General features: G+C 47.9%; 4 protein-coding genes across 4 annotated transcripts; all 4 read right to left on the bottom strand.

Moving 5' to 3' along the window:
• Positions 1-9,706: 9,706 nt before the first annotated feature.
• LOC100284847 (photosystem I reaction center subunit V) lies at positions 9,707-10,403 on the bottom strand. Its single transcript, NM_001157742.2, has one exon. It carries the CDS (start codon positions 10,294-10,296, stop codon positions 9,868-9,870), a length of 429 nt encoding a protein of 142 aa, NP_001151214.1. The 5' UTR covers positions 10,297-10,403; the 3' UTR covers positions 9,707-9,867.
• A 675-nt stretch (positions 10,404-11,078) lies between these two features.
• Positions 11,079-12,067, bottom strand: LOC103632920 (GPI-anchored protein LORELEI-like). Its single transcript, NM_001347193.1, has 3 exons — positions 11,859-12,067; positions 11,694-11,756; positions 11,079-11,599 (listed from the first exon to the last, which is right to left on the bottom strand). Exons 1-3 carry the CDS (start codon positions 11,944-11,946, stop codon positions 11,232-11,234), a joined length of 519 nt encoding a protein of 172 aa, NP_001334122.1. The 5' UTR covers positions 11,947-12,067; the 3' UTR covers positions 11,079-11,231.
• Positions 12,068-14,098: 2,031 nt separating this feature from the next.
• LOC100284243 (uncharacterized) lies at positions 14,099-15,335 on the bottom strand. The gene is made up of 3 exons (NM_001157138.2): positions 15,231-15,335; positions 14,994-15,120; positions 14,099-14,887 (listed from the first exon to the last, which is right to left on the bottom strand). Exons 1-3 carry the CDS (start codon positions 15,273-15,275, stop codon positions 14,286-14,288), a joined length of 774 nt encoding a protein of 257 aa, NP_001150610.2. The 5' UTR covers positions 15,276-15,335; the 3' UTR covers positions 14,099-14,285.
• A 3,124-nt stretch (positions 15,336-18,459) lies between these two features.
• LOC100282924 (uncharacterized) lies at positions 18,460-19,520 on the bottom strand. The gene has a single exon (NM_001155829.2). The coding sequence runs from the start codon at positions 19,429-19,431 to the stop codon at positions 18,829-18,831; it is 603 nt and encodes a 200-aa protein (NP_001149301.1). The 5' UTR covers positions 19,432-19,520; the 3' UTR covers positions 18,460-18,828.
• Positions 19,521-19,775: the final 255 nt, after the last annotated feature.

Below are 19,775 nucleotides of genomic sequence, written 5' to 3'. Positions count from 1 at the left end.
AAAATGATGTGATGTTATGCAAAAATGATATTTGTGCCGAAGATCAGTGCTGACTTTTTACTGCAAGCCTCCCTTAGGAGCTTCTTCGCCTTTTACTTCAGCGGAATCAGCGTTTATTTTTCGCTGTAAGCCTCCCTTAAGAGCTTCTTCGCCTTTTACTTCAGCGGAATCAGCGTTTATTTTTCGTTGTAAGCCTCCCTTATGAGCTTCTTCGCCTTTTACTTCAGCGGAATCAGCGTTTATTTTTCGCTGTAAGCTCTGCATTCCCTTTGGAACGACTTTTGAGCAGAAAACTTACGCTGCGCTCTCTTAGGAACGACTTTTTGCTGCTTCGGGAAACTTATACTGCGTTCCTTAGAACGACTTTTTGTTAACTCGGAGATTCTCCTTGCAACCATAGATTCTTATGCTTCGGCAACTTAAGCCTATGGAGAAGATATATTTTCATTATGGTAAAAAACGAAGTTGTTACAAGTAATTGAAAATGACAAGAAAAACTTAAGCCTTAGTGATTGTTCCTTATTTAAACGAAAAATGATGAAAGGATGCGAGAACTATTGGCGAGATAGGATATCTTCTAGTAAATGTGCTTCGACTCTGACACAGTACTGTTGACCGTGCGAGCTTCGGACTCCTCTCTGAAGTCTCGTTGGAGATGAGTATGCTGGCTCCCTTCTGGCTGCTGGCCTCGTTGCATTGGTGGTGGAGGTGGAGGCTGTTGCCAAGATGCCTGAGGTTGGCTCGCCGAAGCAACAGAAGTTGCAGGGTGGTTTCCCACATACTCTGGAATATATGGCGAGTGATACGAAGCAGTATGCATAACTTGCTTCGGTTGGCTCTGTTGGGCTGCGGCTTCTGCTATCTCCTTTTGTTTCTGTATGGTGACATGGCACATCCTGGTAGTGTGGCTCTTGTCCTCACCACAGAATAAGCAATAAATTTTGCGGGGCTGATCCCCAAACCTTCCTCCGAAGCCCCTGGCACCTCTGCCTCTTGGAGCTGGGGGCCGAGGATAGCTCTGTTGTTGCCCCGAAGCCTGAGAGGAATATTGCGGCCTCTGCTGCTGACTTCCCCTGTCATCATTCTGAGTGGAATGAATTGATTTGACATGTCTAGGATGAATTCATTGTCAGCGCGGATGTATTCATCCATCTTCTGAAGCAATTTCTCTAGAGTCTGAGGGGGCTTCCTGGCAAAGTATTGGGCTGAAGGTCCTGGCCGAAGCCCCTTAATCATGGCCTCAATGACAATTTCATTGGGCACCGTTGGTGCCTGAGCCCTCAGACGCAAGAACCTTCGGACATACGCCTGAAGGTATTCTTCGTGATCCTAGGTGCACTGGAATAGAGCTTGAGCGGTGACCGGCTTCGTTTGAAACCCTTGGAAACTGGTTATCAACAAGTCCTTCAGCTTCTGTCATGATGTGATTGTCCCTGGCCGAAGAGAGGAGTACCATGTTTGTGCAACGTCTTGACAGCCATGACGAAAGATTTCGCCATGACTGCAGTATTGCCACCATACGAAGATATGGTTGCTTCGTAGCTCATCAAGAACTGCTTCGGGTCTGAATGTTCGTCGTACATGGGGAGCTGGGGTGGCTTGTAAGACGGGGGCCAAGGTGTAGCCTGCAGTTCTGCTGACAAAGGGGAGGTATCATCAAAAGCAAAATTTCCATGATGGAAATCTTCATACCAGTCATCCTCGTTGCAGAAGCCCTCCTGATGAAGCTCTCTGTGCTGAGGCCTTCGGTTCTGCTCATCTTGAGCAAGATGACGAACTTCTTCAGAGGCTTCGTCTATCTGCCTTTGCAGGTCAGCTAAGCGAGCCATCTTTTCCTTCTTCCGTTGGACCTGCTGATGGAGCATCTCCATATTCCTGATCTCTTGATCCAAGTCGTCCTCCTGAGGCGTTGGACTGGTGGCCTTCCTCTTCTGGCTTCGGGCCTCCCGAAGAGAAAGGGTCTCCTGGTTGGGATCCAGCGGCTGCAGAGCGGCAGCCCCCGTTGCTGAAGCTTTCTTTGGCGGCATGACGAAGGTCGATGTTTGTCGAAGGTGTTCGAAACTCAAAAAGTGGAAGTGAGTTCACCGGAGGTGGGCGCCAATGTTGGGGACTTGTTCTCAAATGCTAAGAGTTAAGAACAAGGCAACATAAAAAATGTTAAATGTTAAAGTCCTTCGTCCTTCGAAGCATTATCTCCCTTCGGATATAATGAATTCCGGACGAAGGTTATGAAGGACAAACCTTCGTAAGCACAATGAATGATGAAGAAGAATTCATACACAAGATATGAAAAATAATATAAATACTTTTAACATTATTATTAACTTATCCTTATTTGCGTTACTGTATCAATCAATCACAACAAATTATAAATGTACCTTCGGCTCGAAGGAAAGTAGGGGTACAAGCGTGACGCGAAAGCAAATGCCAAGTCAGCGTGAACAGTACGGGAGCACTGTTCATCTATTTATAGATACGGGACGCAGCCCATGTAAAATTACACCCATGCCCTTTACATTTGCTAATAACTCTATAGCAATCCATCGGGGTCTAAATAGCCTTTTCCCTTTTAAGTCGGTTTCTTTTTCTGCTATCACGCCGAAGCTCCCCTGCCATAGCTTCGGCTCTGCGCCATCCTTCATATTCTTTGTGCATCTTCCCGCTATGGTTTTGATTTAAGTCCGAAGGTACCTGTTTACACATTATACTCCAGAGACATTGTTAAATCATGTTTTTTAGGACCTTCGGAAGTCGAAGGCCCCCAACAATCCCTAATTAGTATAGCAGCTACTCGACCTAGCATACTAGTTTTCATCTCAATAGGATTCCTGAGATCATGCAACTAGGGTTTCAACCAACTCCTACACTTAAGTGCACATTCAACCCTACAATCATTAAGTATAGTAAAATAGCATAATAAACAGGTTATGCATAAAAATGGGGCTTGCCTTCCAAGGCTGGGGCAGGCAGATCCTTTGGGGCAGGCTCTGGTGCTAGATCCAGGGCTACCTCCTGAGCAACTCCTTGCTCCGTCACGAGGACGTACTCTCCGTCGGCGAGGTTGCAATCTATCGAATGCAACGAATAAGAATATGCATGCCCTGATTATGCAGGATTTAGTAAACATTATGCTAAGTGAAAGAAAACTAAGTTAGTTTAGTAACTTAGGGTTTCTTGGTCATACGTGGCTCTTAGTGGTGTATGCTTATCAATTTAGGTTTGGGTTTTGTTAGGGATAAGCATAGTGGATTGTATTTCCCTTAGATATTTTAGTGGGCAATAAAAGGGGTTTTGCTGGTTGGGTTAGGGTGACATTAATCTCCACTATTAATTTCCCTTTTTCATTTTCTATTTATGAATTCTAGGGTGGGTTTGAACTACAGCAGTGGTTTAACTTTTTCCAAAAATTCTGTAAAAATTACAGTGGGTTATTAGTTTTTACTGTACTTTGTCCTATAAATTTGAGGTGGTTACTGATTCAGATACCACTTGTGCAAAAATTAACAAGGATAAGTTTTAAAAGGGCACTTTACACTATAGCTATAATTTAATTGAGGTTTCTGTACCAAATTTTATTTTTGTCCAGATACCTAGGTGATATTAGGCCTTTGTGTTAAAAATCACAGAAAAAGGCATACTGGATATTTAGTTGTGAATTTCTAAAGTTTCATGCCAAAAAGGTGCTTATAACTAACTTGTTATTTGAAAAATATCAAACAACAGATTTCATATTTTTCCTATGTTCATTAACAAAACATTAGTTATCCCAAGGTTTGGGGTGTTTTCTCCTTGGGGTTATTTTTCTAGGGTTTTTCTAAGTTTTCCTTGTTTCCCTAAAATAAAAGATATCTCATTTATTCTGTACTAAAGAAGGGTATAATAAATTTTTCTAGTGAACTATACTGAATAAGTGAACTAACAAAAATGTAGGTGTTCCCTGGTTCTTTATTTAAACCACCTTTAATATTTTCTCTAACTTTAGGCTAAAAATGATTTAAATGGTAAACTCTACCTTAACTTGGTGTACAGAGGGGTTTATTATTTTTGTACATGTTAGAAAGTGATCAAGTACTTCTCTAAATTTTCTTAACCCCAGTCAAATAGTGTAACTATTTTTCCTTATTTCTTTTAGCTTTTGACCAGTTAATCATTTAAATCAAAACTCTAAAGTTTTCTGCAACACTTAGGGGGTTTTATATTTTTCCTAAGTAGTTTACATTATTTAGGATCTGGCAAAATTGGTTTGACTCGATTTGGGTAAACCAAACTGAAGTTATGAATTTTCCAAGTTCTATTTGGAGTTAATTCAGAATAATTTAAAAGGTTTCCTGGAAAACTACTTTGCACCGAAGACCCTGGGTTCTTTCTAAATCAATCCACTCATTTCTACCTCTGCGCCACTATTCCCTTGAGTCACTGACAGCGCACAAAACCCCCTGACCTTTCCTTCTTCTTCCCGAGGTCCCTCCCCTTATGCAGAGAGTACCCGCGGGAAAGAAAAGGGCGGGGCGGCTTACCGGCGGTGAGAGAGGTCCGGCGAGGGGCGGGGTTGGATTCGGGAGGTCCTGGCGGTCACTGCGAGGTACGGCTCGACGACGGTGGTGGCCAGAATCGGCCGGTCCACGTGCGCAGGCGGGTGATCTCGTCGGCGACGAGTGCTTCGGCTTAACCACGGTGATCTAGTTCAATTAAACGGCACGATGAGCTCCACGGGATGACATAGAGGCTATGTGCGCAAGGAATCAAATAATGGGGCAGAGATTTACCCGGTCCGACGACCGTGGACTGGCTTCTCCGGCGAAGCAAAGTCCGATTCCTTGCTCGGGGAGCTTCACCGAGGCATGCACGGTCTCTTCCGAGGGTCGGGCGTGGCTGGGAAGGGCTCTGCTGGCCGGTCTACGGCGGCGGGGAATCGGGTGGCCGCGGGCACGCCGTTTGCAGGGCAAAGCCGGTGGTTTCTGGCTCCGGTGAGGTCGAGCGTGCGCGGAGGAGTACGGTCGACGCCTGAGGGGGCTTTATAGGCGCGGGCGCGAGCAGGGGACACGGGCACGGCTCAGCGCGGCGTGGGGGGCGCGGGGTCGGGCGCGGGCGTGCTCTGGCGCGCTCAGAGCACGTCGAACACGTGGAAGTGTTCTTCTGCCCGTGTTCAACAGCTCGCCGAGATCGCAAGCGTGCGAATCTTGGCAAAAATCCGACGCAGGCCTCCTCCTGGCACCTAGGGTTGTCTCTTGTATGTGAGTCCCCATGGCAGATATGCCCTAGGTAGGGAGATATGCGGACGCCAAATCTGGCTTGTCCCTCTACCCACCTCGTGACAAAAGCCATGCCAAATCATGTCAAACGTCTTGGGCTCGGTTTCAACTTTTTCCAGTGGGTGCCTTAGGTGGTATGACACATTTTTGGTATACAACTCAAGTGGTTTTGGTGCCATTTACTAAGTGAACACGGTGGATCTTTAGATTAGGTTCTAAATTTGACTTAGAAAGAATTAGAGAGCTCTAGCTCTCTCTCCACTTAAGGAATGGATTTGGGGTTTTAAGGGGGTCTTTTTGTAATGTTTCCTTTCTACATTTTGTAGATTAATATGTTACTTAAACTTTGGCCAAGGGTTAAATCATGATTTGGACATTTTCTTAACCTCCCCCCTCTAACCAGAGTTTTAGGAGTTAAGGGCTCAAGAAGGGTCCAGGGTTTAATCCTCTCTTGCCCAAGGTGACAATTGCACAAAGGCTTGGGTAATGCTTTTGGTCATTAGCATTCTTGGCTAATACATGGTTCCCAAGGTTTTATGTTCTTCTCCTCAAGTTTCTTCCACATGTGATCACAGTCATTAGTGCATAGATGTGCCATGGCCATGGTAACACCTGGGGTGTTACATTCACCATCGACGACAGGGAGCGCATGGTGTATGGTGTTGCGTATTCATGCCAGCAGATGGTGTAATTAGTCACACGAAGCATTGTTTTGTATTATAAATAACACTGTTCGCAGAGTAAAATTTAAAATAGAAGATAAAATAAGAGATATAATGGGTAAGCTGCTAGAGACAGTCTAAGAAAACCTCTACGGTCTCTGTCAATCAAATGCCAAGTTGGACGCTTCATGGGTTCCCTTAGTTTTTAGAGTTTTTAGAGGAGTAACTCTAACGTCCCCTTTTGGAATGGGGGAATTTTTCCCATTTTCAGTGTTTTTTTCTAAAAATAAATTGATTCCTATAAAATTTATGTATGATTTTTCTGAAATTTCTGTATTACAAAAGAGACCTAAGCATGGCATATATATTTGCAAGGTCTCTGCGTGGCTGGTGGTTAGAGTAGAGATGACAATGTGTATTCGAAACTCGTATATCCGGCAGATTTTACCCGATATCAGAGTGGGTATGAGACAACTTCTTTACTCGCGGGTACGTTAATGTTCGCAATTGTGAATCCATCGGGTAGACGGTTACGAGTATGGATATATACTACCCATCCCACGTAACCGTGGGTAATTTATACCCGCCTCGGTCATACACATACCCTACTTAAATAAGCATGTATAAATATATATTAGCACACAAAATTTAGTTCTCTCGTTGAAAGAAACAAAATTGGACTTTTCATCATGCTCTTCCTCATAATCCTCCCCCTCCTCCTCCTCATCATCAAAAGTATAATTACAAGCTCTGGTCCTACCATTTACATGGTTCCTTTTGTGTGTCTTCTAGCAAACGGTGATTTCCAACATTAGTTTGCATAACTTCGTGCCCATCATCACCATCCATCTCTTCATTATTAGGTTTCAGTTCCAGCTGAACTGCACCATTCCCTACCAAATCATTTGCTTCTCGTTGTTCTTCTAGTGTGGTGGCAAACGAAAGTAGGATATTTTTTGCTTTCTGGTCCGGTGGGAGTCCACGAGCTTCCATTTCTTCTTTGAACCAAATGACGGTGTTTCAAAAATATGAGTCCCTATCATGTGCATCTATGATAGTAGTATATGTCTAGTTTGGTTCAACACCCTAGACCCGCATTCTCTCATACGCATGCATAAGTTTCTCAACATTATCTAACTTTGAATAACCTTTCATCAGAGTACCATAAACCACAACATTAGGCTTCAGACCATCCTCTTTAATCCTATGAAAGAATTTCTCAGCTCCATTCATGTCAGAAGCACTTACATAAGCTAAGACCATAGTTGTATAAGAGCAAATATCAGGTTCAACCCTGCAAGGACAAATGATGTGACAAGGTGAGAAATTAACATCTCGATTTATTTCTAAAAGTTAGGTAGTGACATGGGTTATATTTGTGTCTTCTCGTTGCCTTGAAAACTATATTAGGCTCCAATCTAGATATTTTAAATGCACTAACCAAAATGTTATATGATTTGTGCTTCGCCCTACAAAATAACACACTTCAGGATAATACTCATTGGAACATTTCTTTCTCTGAACGTAGCTCTAGATTATTATTCGCCAATCCCTTGAACACGCTAAACCCCTCCCCTATTCTCCTGTGCTCTTCTGCCATTTCATATCCATTTCCGTGTCTTCGCCTTCGAGGTTTTATTCCTTTGACATCCGAAGTGCTTCCTTGGCCTCTATCGCGACTCCTTGCCCTCTGGCCATCCAGATCTCCGCGTCAACACTTGTGTCCAATGGTTCGGGTGGTCGTGCAACAATGACCACGTTGGTTTGGGGCAAAAGTCTTGCTTGGATTTCAACCTGCCCTGATTTAATTTTGATCGTGCGGTCAACACGCTCTCTGTCGCTGCCCATGGGGTCCACGCTGTCCTCCAACGACGTTACTACCCAAGCTCAGTCGGCCGCGTGCACTAGACACGCGTCAAAACATAAAGCCAGTTGCATCTCCGTGAATCACTCTCGCGCCCGAGCAAATGGTACGAGGTTTCAATAGAAAAAAAATAGTCGAATTCAACCTTCAAGCGGCCAATGCCGTTGGATCGGAAGAGACCGGAATCGAATATCCTGCGGAAACGGTTGCGTGCGCGTTAAGCCGCCAGCCCGCACGCCTATCCGCTCGTCTCGAGCTTGCCTCCGGGCCATTTATAAGCGGCCAATGGCAACTCTCCCAGCTCACGTTGCATATCTTCCTTCGCACAGGCAGAAAATCGCTAGGCTAGGGTTTGACACGCCGGCCGCCATGCCAGGTGTAGGCCCGCTGCGCCGCTGGAAGCGCTTCATGCCGGCGTTCAATCACATTGACGCCGCCATCGAAGCTGCCCACCCGTCCATCTCCCGCAACGAGTTCCGGCACGTGAGAGGCGGAATCGTCGAGATGCTGTGCGACGCCGAAGACGACGACGAGAGAGCGGAGCAGGTCTGCTTGGGTCTCGACGCCGTCATGTCGGAGTCCCTCGTCACGCTGATGCAGGTGCCCGTGTCGTTGGGGGCGCTGGCATCCGGCGACCTCATTGAGACCGTCGCCGCCCTGGGGCAGCACGAGTCGGCCCGGATCCGCAGCCTCGCACGCGACGTCGTGCGCGGGTGGCGGTCTGACGTCGAGAACGAGCTGGACCGCGCCAAAGCAGCTATGGAGGCCCTTAACAGCCTTCCTCCTCTGATGCTGCCCGAGGAAGAGAAAGTCGCCTGCTTGGTCGTCGACGCCAATGCGCCCGTCGTCGCCACCGGCAAAGACGAGACGCGAACCAAAGACACGCCGCCGGCCAAATTTTCATCCAACAGGACCCCCGTCGCTGGCACCAGTTGCGGTGAAACCGACAAGATTCTGGCTTCCAAGCGTAAGCTCCGCGAGGGCTACCAGGAGGCCGAGAATGCCAAGCGTCGTCGCAGGGTCTGCTCCATCGATGACCCCAAGATGTTAGCGCAAAAGAAGGAGAAGATAATGCATCCCGCCGCACCACGGGAGCGTAGCGGAACAAGATGTGGGAACCGAATCACCGTGAGGCGTTCTCTGATGCCGTCCTTCCGGGATTAGAATTCTGTAGCGGTTTCAGAGCTCGTTGTCGTCTGCTGCAATCGCCTAGTGTAATGTGATTATTGGAACTATCTTGGACGTGTAATGCTTAGTATGCGACTGATTATTTTGTTTTTAATGTCATTACTTATTGCATTGCAATTCTTCCAATGCCAGATTCACGTGGCAGTGTTCAAATTCTTCTTCTTTTGGTTTCCACGATCAGAAAACATCATGAAGGCATTCTTGAAAAAGTAATTTTATGTAATTATTCTCTCTAGTGTCTTATTAGTTGTTGTTTAGAACAATGACACGGTTTATAAAATATAGCTTTGATCAATGTTTTTTAAAAAATATATAAATAAAATCTTAATACATTTATACTTTTATAAAATTATTTTTAAGACAAATCGGTACATATAAATATTAGGTTTTAAAACAGAATAATAAAATAGTTATTTGTAGTCAAAAAATTTATAAGTTTGACTCAAAACTTGTCAAAACCACAACTAATAGGATACAGTCGGGAGTATGTTGTATTAGGCACCAACTTAAGAAACTTCATTTTTTTTATTAATGCGGGGCCTGCGCAAAACTACTCCTGGATTCCCTAGATCCTGGAAATGCTATTTCTGCCTTTTCTTTTCCCCTTGCCGGTGTTTCATTATGCTATTGTATGCTATCAGACATCTGCTCTCCTTATGTATGTGTTATTCACAAGCCCTGAGCTGGCAGCAGAACATGGCAATGTCTATGTGCATGGCATAGTGAAACAGGGAAAGTAACCGGAGACAGAGAGACAGAGACATAGAGGAAGAGCAAATCCATGTACACGCGCAGTTGCACCACTTGTTCAAATTAACCAATCCTTGAGCATCAGATATATGGCTCAACACACACGGAGTAGAATACAGGCAGGCTCAAGAACATGCCCGCAGCCGGCCGCTCAGAAGAAGTTGGGGTCGTATCCGTTGCTTGAGGTGGCGAGGATGTAGTAGGCGACGATGTGGCCGAGCGAGCCCCAGGCGAGGACGTCGACGAGGTTGAAGCCCACGGGGTCGTTGGACTTGAGCAGGCCCGAGAACTCCTTGGCGCGCTCGTCGCCGGCGTCGAAGTGCGTCTTGCCGTTCTGCTCGGGCACCTGCTTCGCCACGTTCTCCCGCTGGAAGTTGAAGAAGACGAAGCGGCCCAGGAAGAGCGACACGCCCGTGCTCAGGCTGATCACCAGCGACGGGCTCAGCTCCGCGCGCGCCGCCACGGACCGCCGCGCCCGCGCCGCGCGGAACGCCACGCGCGCCCGGGGAGACGGCGCCAGGCGAAGCCCGGCCACGGACGGCGGGGACAGCACGGCGGCGGCGGTCGTCGACGTGACCATGGCGCTGGCTGGTGTTCCTTTCCTCCGCGAGTACTGGAATGGAAGGCGCGGCGGCGGCGGTGTTTCCTTCCTGTTCTTGGTAGCACTAGCAACTAGTAGCAACGACGTGTCTGCTTGTTTAAGGTATATAGTGGGTGCTGACTTGGCAGATATGGTGGGGGCGCGGGAACGCGAGGCCAGTGGTGGAGGAGACGAGGATTTCGAGGTGTGGCCATGGCGTGTGCCCATTGGAGGGCGCCGGATAAGGTATCCCCCCCCCCCCCCCCCCCCCCCCGGTAGGCGGTAGCGATGTCACTGTCTTTGCAGTTGGCAAGTTTACTCTACTCGGGTGGCCAGGGCCCAGGGAGCATCGGTGAATGCAGTGGCTGCGCGTTCGTGCAACTTTGCATTCTAGTACTTGGTTGAGCTTGTTCAGAGCTTCGTATTGACCAGAAAATTCACCGTAGGATGCGCCGGATGAACCCTTTTCTCAGCCTCTCAGGCTAACCGTTTTAGAACGTGTTGTCGTGTTAGTATTTTTTCCTGAGATAAAAAATGCCGAAAATAACTGATGTCTGACAAGGAAATGGTATGTGCTCCTGTGTGTAATGAACAATTTTTCAGAATCGGCTGTACTCTGGGCGACAGCCACTGTAAAGTAGAAGAGAAGTAAATCCAGAGACGAGTTACAAAATCTCCAGTCTAGTGACAGCACTGCATGTTTAATTTTTGACTACTGCATTTCAAGAAATTTTACCATGTTGAACAAGTGAAAGCAGACTTTAGCTGGTTTGCATTGCATGTCTACCACCCTTTTCTGAATTCATTTTTTCAGATGTAAACATATCCATCCATGTATCTTGGAAATCATCCATCCAGAAAAAAAGAAGTGGTAAAAGAAGCGGTACAGCAACGCAGTTGGTTGCGCTGTCACGGCCATCTGCAACCCGGGTCTCTCAGCAAGACATGAGCAGCAACGAGACGGCCAACGCGGCCGCCGCCAGGGCCGCGGCCGGCGCGGCGACGGCGGCCGCGCCGGAGGCCTTCTGCCCGGGTTCGATCTGCGGGGTGTCCTCGGGGCACGTGAGGCCCTTGTCGCCCTCGTGGCAGGTATTGGCGAAGAGGCCCGGCGGGTACTTGCCGTAGAGGTTGATGTAGCTGAACATGGTGGCGGCGCAGTTGGTGCTCACGTCGTTGATGTAGGTGGAGTAAGGGCACGCGAAGTCCTTGAGCGCGCCGCAGCACAGCGTCGGCTGGTACAGCGGGCCCTTACACCGGCTCGTGATCACCGTGTAGTTGGCGCCCTCGAAGCTCACCGGGCAATCTGTCCGAGACGACGCAAGCCAGATATGATCAGACGGCCGGCGGTGGCAGAGGTCAAGAAAAAAGAGGGGAAACGCAGGCTTTCTCATTTAAACCTTTCTTGGCCTGCAGCAGGCTCCGGCCGGTGGTGTCGTGCCCGCGCTCCAGCAGCGCGTCGTCTGCATCCACGGCGAAACGGCGGGGGCGTTAGAAGGCGAACCAGGAAGGAACCCGAGACCACCAGATCCACGACGGCGTGTGCGTATCAGAAGGTAACTGACTTGAGATGAACCCGGCAGCGGCGACGAAGCCGAGGACGGCGGCGAGCACGGCCGCGCGGAGCACGACGACGCCTCCGTGGAGACCCATCTCTGGCCACGCGTCCTCCCCGGTCGTGATCAACCCTTCTCCTCCCGTGTCCGTGGAAGAGGAAGGAAGGGAGAGGAGAGGGGAGACCGAGGGCGGCGCGGCAGTGTGCGTTAGAGGATGCAAGGAGGGGGGTTACCCGGCGAACGTGCGGCATGCACCTTGACGAAGCGAGGGACACGCGGAGCTGGAGGTGGGCGCCGGCGCGCGGGGCCGGAGTCAAAACGGGAGGGGATCGTTCAAAAATAGCCAGTGCTATGGACGGTGCAGAATGTCACGGACGCATGCCACAATTCAGCGAGACGTTCGTGAAGATCTTGTCATTCACGGTGGAAGGTACACAGCACAGAAAAATCTAGTGTAACAAGCAGAAGAGACTGATCGATTTACATGGCCGCATACACGGCGGCGCCATGTTTCAAAACTCGAGTAAAAAGAAAATTGCTCCCAGTAACACCAGTTCACCCAGACATCATACTCGTTATTGTTCGTTTTATATTAAAGTCAGATGTTCGGACTACTGCTGTTGTATCTATAGATAGAAAAGAACCTAATACGGATTAAAGTAAGTTGTCATCAGCAAGCCTACACAAGGAATTCTCATGAATGGCTTACCCTATCACTAGGCGATTGGTGTTGCAGTGTTGTGTTTCCACCGCCTCCCCCAGTTCCATATGCTTTTCCACGGCAGCCTGAAACGCCTGCTGAGATACGAGACAAGGTTTAATGCTATTAACTGCAAGCATGCATGCTCCATTGAAAGATACCTCAGCAATGGTACGAGGTCAACAAAAGGCGATGCAGCACGAGGGCAATTCTGATACATCAGGGCACGTCGTCCCGCTCTGATGCCAGAGTTCTTGAGGCCGAAAGGCTTCGAAGACCATCAGACAACCTTGTACGTACTGGTATTGTCGTATGGCGAGGAGTTTCCGGACCCAGTCAGCTAGCTTCAATTAACAACTAATACAAAAGCAGTGTCTCTTCTCTTGAACCGCTGCAGTATCGATTGGAGTCGTCTCAGCTCATGGCCCCGTTCCCAACGAAGTGGACTGTGGAAGTGTGTAGTAGGAGTAGGACTAGGACTGTAGAAGGTACGACGAACATCTTAGGACTTATTTGGAATAAAAAAGTGCTTTCTAGTTTCTAGAAAATACGGTGGTTTTTAGTAATACCGCAATATTTTATGTCATAAGATGTTTGGTTGCAATCCTATAAACTATGTTTTTAAAACCATGTTTCTTTTGGAGTACTGAAAACTACCGTGCAAACGACCGTGCAAAGTACTGTTTTGCACTGTTTGAAGAGTGCAGTTTAAAATAGAGAATGAAATAGAGAGTGAGATAATGAATCTGCTGGAGATAGTCTAAGACTTATTATTTATAAGAGTTTTGGACAAACTCACAAGGTGTGGTACCAAACCCTCTCTTTGTCGTGTTCGGCTGTCCCCAACAACTATCTTATCTCATCATACATTTTAAACTTCACTCTGTAAACAATGTAATCTACAGTGTAAATCTCATATTTTACACGATCTGCTGCAAACAGCCTTACGATGCGCTGCAAGACTGGTTATGTTTCAAACCTCTAGAGCTAATTGTTAGGTCATGTTTTGTTTCATTCACTAAATTTTAGTTCCCATGACATTCGATGTTTAGATACTAGTTAAAAGTGTTAGATATAGTCTAATTACAAAACTAATTACGCATATGAGAACTAAACGATAACACGAACCTATTAAACCTAATTAGTCCATGATTCACTTATGTGATGTTATACTAAACATTTTGCTAATCATAGTTTAATTAGGCTTAATAAAATTTTCAGAACATTTAGTCTTTAATTATGTAATTTGTTTTATAATTAGACTCTATCTAATATTTATTATAGGCATTCAACATCCAATTTAACACGGACTAAACTTTAGTCCCAAAACTAACACCCCTTAGTTGGCTAATAAGTTGTTTGCCGGTTTTAACTGAGTTGGATAAGCTGACAACTAGCTACGTGGGAGGTATAACTAACCATTAGTTGTCACATTCCCCATTTCATTGTCAGTTACTCAGTTGTCACGCAACACATTTCATCGTCTGGCACTTCCCATTTTCATGGTGGTCGTTTATTCTTGAGTACCAAAAGACAGAGCGATCAATTTATTTTAAACAAGGACATGCATTTCTTTATTTTGACGCTGATCACTACAGTACAGAGCACAGACAATGGATCAGAAGAGCGAACACTACACACCGACGAGCACTTGCTTCACCACATGCATACATAGCTACTACTAGAAACGTTGCATCACGACGACGACGACAAACGGAACACGTGGGAGCCTTCCTTCACACCAAGGAGGAGCCACTGTCGTTCTTGACTGGGATTACCTGCGCGCCGAGCGCCGCGTGGCAGACCGCCGCGCCTCCGGGCTTCACGTCGAGCAGCCTGAACGCGGCACGCACCCGGTTCCACCGGGACGTGTCGGTGCGGCACACGACGGTCGCGGCCACCGTCTCCCCGCGCTCGCCGACCACGCCCACAGCGTACGCCCTCGCGGGGCCCGTCGCGCGGCACCCGTACACGGCGTCGCCGTCGGGGCCGTCCTCGCGGTCGCGGCGGCACACCATGAACCTGCGCCCGTCGATGGCCCGCACGGCGCGGACCTTGTACAGCCGCATCGGAGGCGAGGCCACTGCCACGCTGGCGGTGCCCCGCGGGACCATACCACGGAAGGGCAGGACACCCCCGACGCGCACTGCCTCCTCGAGGAAGAACACCGCCGGCGACGCGGCCGCGTTCCCGGCGCCGCCAGCGCGGTCCAGGGCCTCGGCGGAGGTGGCGGTGGCTTCGTTCCGACGCGAGGACCTGTAGTCTTCGTACTTGAAGTTCATCGGCGGCGGATCGGCGTCGTGGTGCCTGGACCTAGCGGCGTCTGGAGCGTTGGTCCCTGCACGCAGCACGCGTTCCAGTTTTATGCATGTGTGGTGTGGCAATGGTGTTCGCGTCACAAATGGTCTGCCATAGATTAATGATTCTGTTTCTTAGATGATCACCGGCAGCACCAGCTGGGCGCAAGAGCTCGCGGATGGCCTCGGGCATGGGAGCGCCGGGGAGGGCCGCATGCCAGAAGGCCTCCGCCGGCGACGTCCGAGCGGCGTGCGTCAGTTTTCCCGGTGGACCCTGAGGATCAAGAGACACGACTCATTGTTCAGCACAAACAAACAAACAAAAACTGACACCAGCTGCGTCTCTGAATCATGTTCTGATCGGGCTATGGCTTCGTGTTGCACCGTTAGTACTGTGGCAGCGATGACGAGCACGAGGAGGCACGCCATGGGAGTTTGCGGAGGGCTTCCAAGCTAGCTAAACCCTCGAGCAAGTCCCTCTTTGTGCGTGGCTACTTGCGAGGAAACCCGGTCACCAAATTTATAGGAAGTGCCTCCTGATCTGATGTACTTTGTAGACCTGATTCGGCCAGGTCACCAGTGGATGATTTTGTGCTGACATGATGTTGCCATTGTTATAATTATAATAACTATATATACGACAATGGTGATGGTGACATGAAACAGAAGTTATTTGGAGCTTGGAATAAAATCTTCGTGACGATGTGTCCGCAAGTGCATTGACGTAGTATAGCTCTGACACCGAGACAAAACGGACGCTTTACCTCCCGTCATGCCATCTCCGTTGTTCTGTCGCCGAATATATATTATGCATCAAAAATACTTATCTTTGTCCTAATTCTTATAATTCTTAGAGCATATCCAACAATGTCTCAAACTAATGCCTCAAATCGAAATATAGGGTTCTACATAGGAAAAACCACTCCAACAGTGTCTTAATTCAACAAATTTTGTCAAAAAACTGTAGGGCACCCTCTCAAGTGCCTCAAATATACTACACCGTAGTGGGCTGCCCTATAATCTAGATTTGAGGCTTTACTGTTGGAGCAGGGTGTTTTGTTGGTGCCCTAAATTCTATAAAATTTACTTATTTTTAAATTATAAGCATATGCCCAAAAGGTAATTGCGATCCATGAAGAATGTTAATAGGCATATGAGATAAACATATATTAGAAAAGGTTTATATATACGAAGGGGGGCTAAGGTGACCAAGAAAATAATCTTAGCAAACGTCACCTCTCTATAGGGTTACGGTCGTTTAAGGCACTGTCGTTGTTTTTCTCGTTGTGCGCGCAATGCTAGCACATCGGTATCGCGGTGTTTTATCCCCGTATGTATGAATACCGTGGAGACGTCGATGCTACGACGTTGAGCGATAACCAACTTAAGAAGCATGGGTGAACGTGTTGTTGTTGCTGATACGTGAGGATGTTCAATTGATTCTACTATATTAACATGTTTTTATTCCGTCGTATTACATGTTTAGTGATAACAATCTATGTTATCTTGCTTGAACATGGCAGAAAAAACTGATGACTGAGCGAGTCACGGAATCAAACCCCCAGTGCCATGCTTGAGCTTTTAGAACTCGCTCCTCCGGCGCTGCTTGCAAGGAAACAAGCTCGTGCGCCCCAAATAAGTTGCCCAGCTGGAGACGGTGCGGTGGTCAGAGATCAAGTGCGACACGGAACTGAAAGTGTTTCGAACAAAAAAAAATCTTGGGCGATTGCATGCCGCGAGTGCAAGCCCACTGTGGCGTGTATATATGAGGAACAAGGAGGGCGACGTGAAACGGACGAGTGCTCGTTCGCCCATGGGCCATGGATGCTTTACTATGTTAGCGGAGTCTGTGTCTTTCGCGTGCCTGACCTAGTGACACGGATGGGAGGGACGAATGCTGCCGTAGCTCCATCTGCACCATATCAGATAGGCAATGGAGACCGAAGCACACGAGCCCTGTGATCGGCTGGACAAGTAACGGCGGCCTGATGTCGGCAAGAGCAGCTGCCGTCTGGAACGATCGGAATACGATCTTTTGTGACGTTAGCTGTTGCTGAAGGGCGTGGGCGCCTGCAACTGCAAGCATATCATTCCAGCCTGGTTCTGGCAACCGCCCCGCGGCGTGAGGACACGCGCGCGCGCGCGCTCACCTGACGGGAGAGCTGCGAGCAAGGGGAGACGCGTCCCAATGCGAGCAGGAGCAGCCGCGGTCCAATCGCGACGGGCTGGGGTCGGGCAGCGGGTTGTGATAGAAACGGACATGGCGCGGCAACGGCTGTTTTGCATATGGCCTCACTCTCGCAGCGTATGCACCAACGCATCACACAACAGAATGCCCTCAGCAGTAGACGACAGCACCGAAATTATAGTGTTGCAAAAAACCCAGCATGCCCCCTTGTCCAGGTTTCACGTATTTCCATCCCAGCAATGTTTCGTCGATCAGTTGAGAGCATAAAAGATACAGTACCAACAAGGCACAGCCAACATGAGGGGGAAAGAAAACCAAGACACTCCTTAGCAACCAGACAAAGCAGAAAACTGCGCTGACAATAGCAATTAGATGAACAAAAACCATTTGAGTGCGAAGAGTACAAGCGTTCAGTGACCATACGAAGTCCCTGTTAGTTCAGAATACAACGGGCAGGCTCTAAACACCAAACGTGTAGGCAATTCCAATGGCTCCATATGAGTAGACGTGATGTTAGGATAGATTGGTTGATACAAATACGTACTTGTGATTGATTCAGTTGACCAATTTGAACAAAAAAAATCCCCAGAAATTGGACAAATAAACTTTCCTTTATGCACGGCTGTACGACTCTGCATTGCAAGCTCCAATAGCTCGTATAATCTATATCCTACAAGCGCCTAACAAGGAATGCATACATACTGCATATATATACACGAATCTGCAGTTTAAGGTAGACACTTCGATAGATATATCATCAGGCTTTGTCTGGTTGCTAAGGACTAATTGATCAATAATGGAAAAAAATCACGCTTAAACATACCGACTTTGAAAGGTTTTTAAAGAAAGAAATGATACAAGTTTATGTAACGCATTGAAAGACCAGCTTGAAACAAACATGTGTCAACAAAAGAAGATCATCTAAAACGGAAAAATATAAAAGAACTAATGCATATCCAGTTAACCAGATAACGACACAACCACACAAAGAATAAACGTGTTATCCATGTCATGCCAAAGCACTACTCGGCGCAGTGCAACAGAACAGAACTCAAAGAACACTCTTCAAAGCTCAAAACAAATCACCTAAATAATTAAAGCTTGTTAGCATCACACAAACAGAACCTTCATGACAGCCATATTCTGGTAAGGGCATGTTCGTTTTAATCTCAGTCCATGTGGATTGGAGGGGATTGAGAGAGATTTGATCCCTTAAGGGCTAGTTTGGAAACTTAAATACCCTTGAGGATTGGAGGGAATTCAGAAGGAAATTAGCTCATTTTCACCTCAACCTCCAAGAGGATTTGAGCTTTCAAACTAGCCCTAAAGATTAAAATCGTCCTCAATACCCTTTAATCCCATCCAATCCACTTAGATTGGGATGAAACCAACAAGCCCTTATGAGTGTTACACAGAAACATGAAGAGCAGTAATTGGACAATAATTACCAGACAACCACATAATACTTGTCGCATTACAGCATCAGATAAGTGAGGCCTAGGCATACACTACCAGCCCAAACAAAGGCGCCCCCCAGTTACAACAACCTTACCAGGATTCTACCATCAAACAACTCAATTCTTAATCTTGAGGGAGCCCCGTAAATGACCAAGTTTTATTACGCGGCAACAGCAGCAGCAACTAAACAGACACAGATAACACATATGCTATTACGCGGTAACAGCAGCAGCAACTAAACAGACACAAATAACACAACTGCCCCGGAACAATAAGGCAATGATGATACATTATTGCTCAGGCACATAGACGGAACAATAACGTGATGATGATACATTACTGCTGAGGCACGTAGTAGTAGGCGAGAGGGTCGGTGGCTGGTACTCCGGCGGCGGGGCGCGGGATCCCGGCAGCCGCGGCAGCTGCGGCGGCCGCCGCATCAGCGTCTTTACCGTCGTCGCGCGGAACGATGTCCACAAGGAAGTCGAATACCTCGGTGCGGGCGATGGCAGCGGCAATGTCGGATTTCTGGAGCGTGCGGCGCTTGTTCTCTTCGGCGTGCGCCCAGCCGCGATGGGTGAGCTCGAGGATGAACATCTCGCAGGCCCGGGCGAACACCACGGGAGCCTCGGCGGCGATCATGCGGACGTCCTCGTCGGCTTTCATGATCTTCTTGATGCGGGCGAGCGGGAGGTTGTGATTCTTGAAGTCGGTAGTGGCCTCGATCTCGCGGTACTGCTCCGCCCAGAATATCTGCAGCTGCTGCTGCTGCGCGGCCGCCGCCTGCTGGGCCGCGGCAGCAGCCGGCGGTGCGTAGAGCTGCGGCGGGTAGGCGCCGGCGCCGGCGGCCACACCGGGAGGGTACGCAGGCGGAGGGTAGGCAACGGGGGCACCCATGACTGGAGGCGGCGGCGGGGTGCTGGATTTGTTAGGATCCATGGATTCGGGGGCAGCTAGGGTTGTGAGACGAGGGGGATTGGGGGCGGAGGAAGAGGAAGAGGAAGGTGCTTTTAGTGGGTGATTTTTTTGAAGTTAGTTTTGAGCCCTAGTTTGTTTGTTAGGACAGTTGTCATCTCTTTCACTTGAGATGGAACGGGTACGTATCCGCTACAAGATGTTTATCCATACTTATACCTCGAGATAAAATCATAATCAATAAAATTTAGGAGATGTTTGGAAGCAAAGTATTAAGAACACATAGTATTTTTTGCCAAATAGTGTTTGGCAACATTGTAAAAAACTTTGTTTTGAATACCATGGTATTTTTATAGTATTTGAAACTC

Source organism: Zea mays, chromosome 7 (assembly GCF_902167145.1).
Source record: "Zea mays cultivar B73 chromosome 7, Zm-B73-REFERENCE-NAM-5.0, whole genome shotgun sequence".
Taxonomy (NCBI): domain Eukaryota; kingdom Viridiplantae; phylum Streptophyta; class Magnoliopsida; order Poales; family Poaceae; genus Zea; species Zea mays.
This window is presented reverse-complemented; position numbering and strand designations above follow the sequence as displayed.

Coding starts and splice junctions, on each gene's coding strand:
- LOC100282924 (NM_001155829.2), bottom strand. CDS start 19,431: ATGGATCCTAACAAATCCAGCACCCCGCCGCCGCCTCCAGTCATGGGT.
- LOC100284243 (NM_001157138.2), bottom strand. CDS start 15,275: ATGGCGTGCCTCCTCGTGCTCGTCATCGCTGCCACAGTACTAACG. Junction 15,121..15,230: donor TCGCTGCCACAGTACTAACG/GTGCAACACGAA, acceptor CTTGATCCTCAG/GGTCCACCGGGAAAACTGAC. Junction 14,888..14,993: donor GCGCCCAGCTGGTGCTGCCG/GTGATCATCTAA, acceptor TGCTGCGTGCAG/GGACCAACGCTCCAGACGCC.
- LOC100284847 (NM_001157742.2), bottom strand. CDS start 10,296: ATGGTCACGTCGACGACCGCCGCCGCCGTGCTGTCCCCGCCGTCCGTG.
- LOC103632920 (NM_001347193.1), bottom strand. CDS start 11,946: ATGGGTCTCCACGGAGGCGTCGTCGTGCTCCGCGCGGCCGTGCTCGCC. Junction 11,757..11,858: donor CGCTGCCGGGTTCATCTCAA/GTCAGTTACCTT, acceptor CCGTGGATGCAG/ACGACGCGCTGCTGGAGCGC. Junction 11,600..11,693: donor CCTGCTGCAGGCCAAGAAAG/GTTTAAATGAGA, acceptor CGTCTCGGACAG/ATTGCCCGGTGAGCTTCGAG.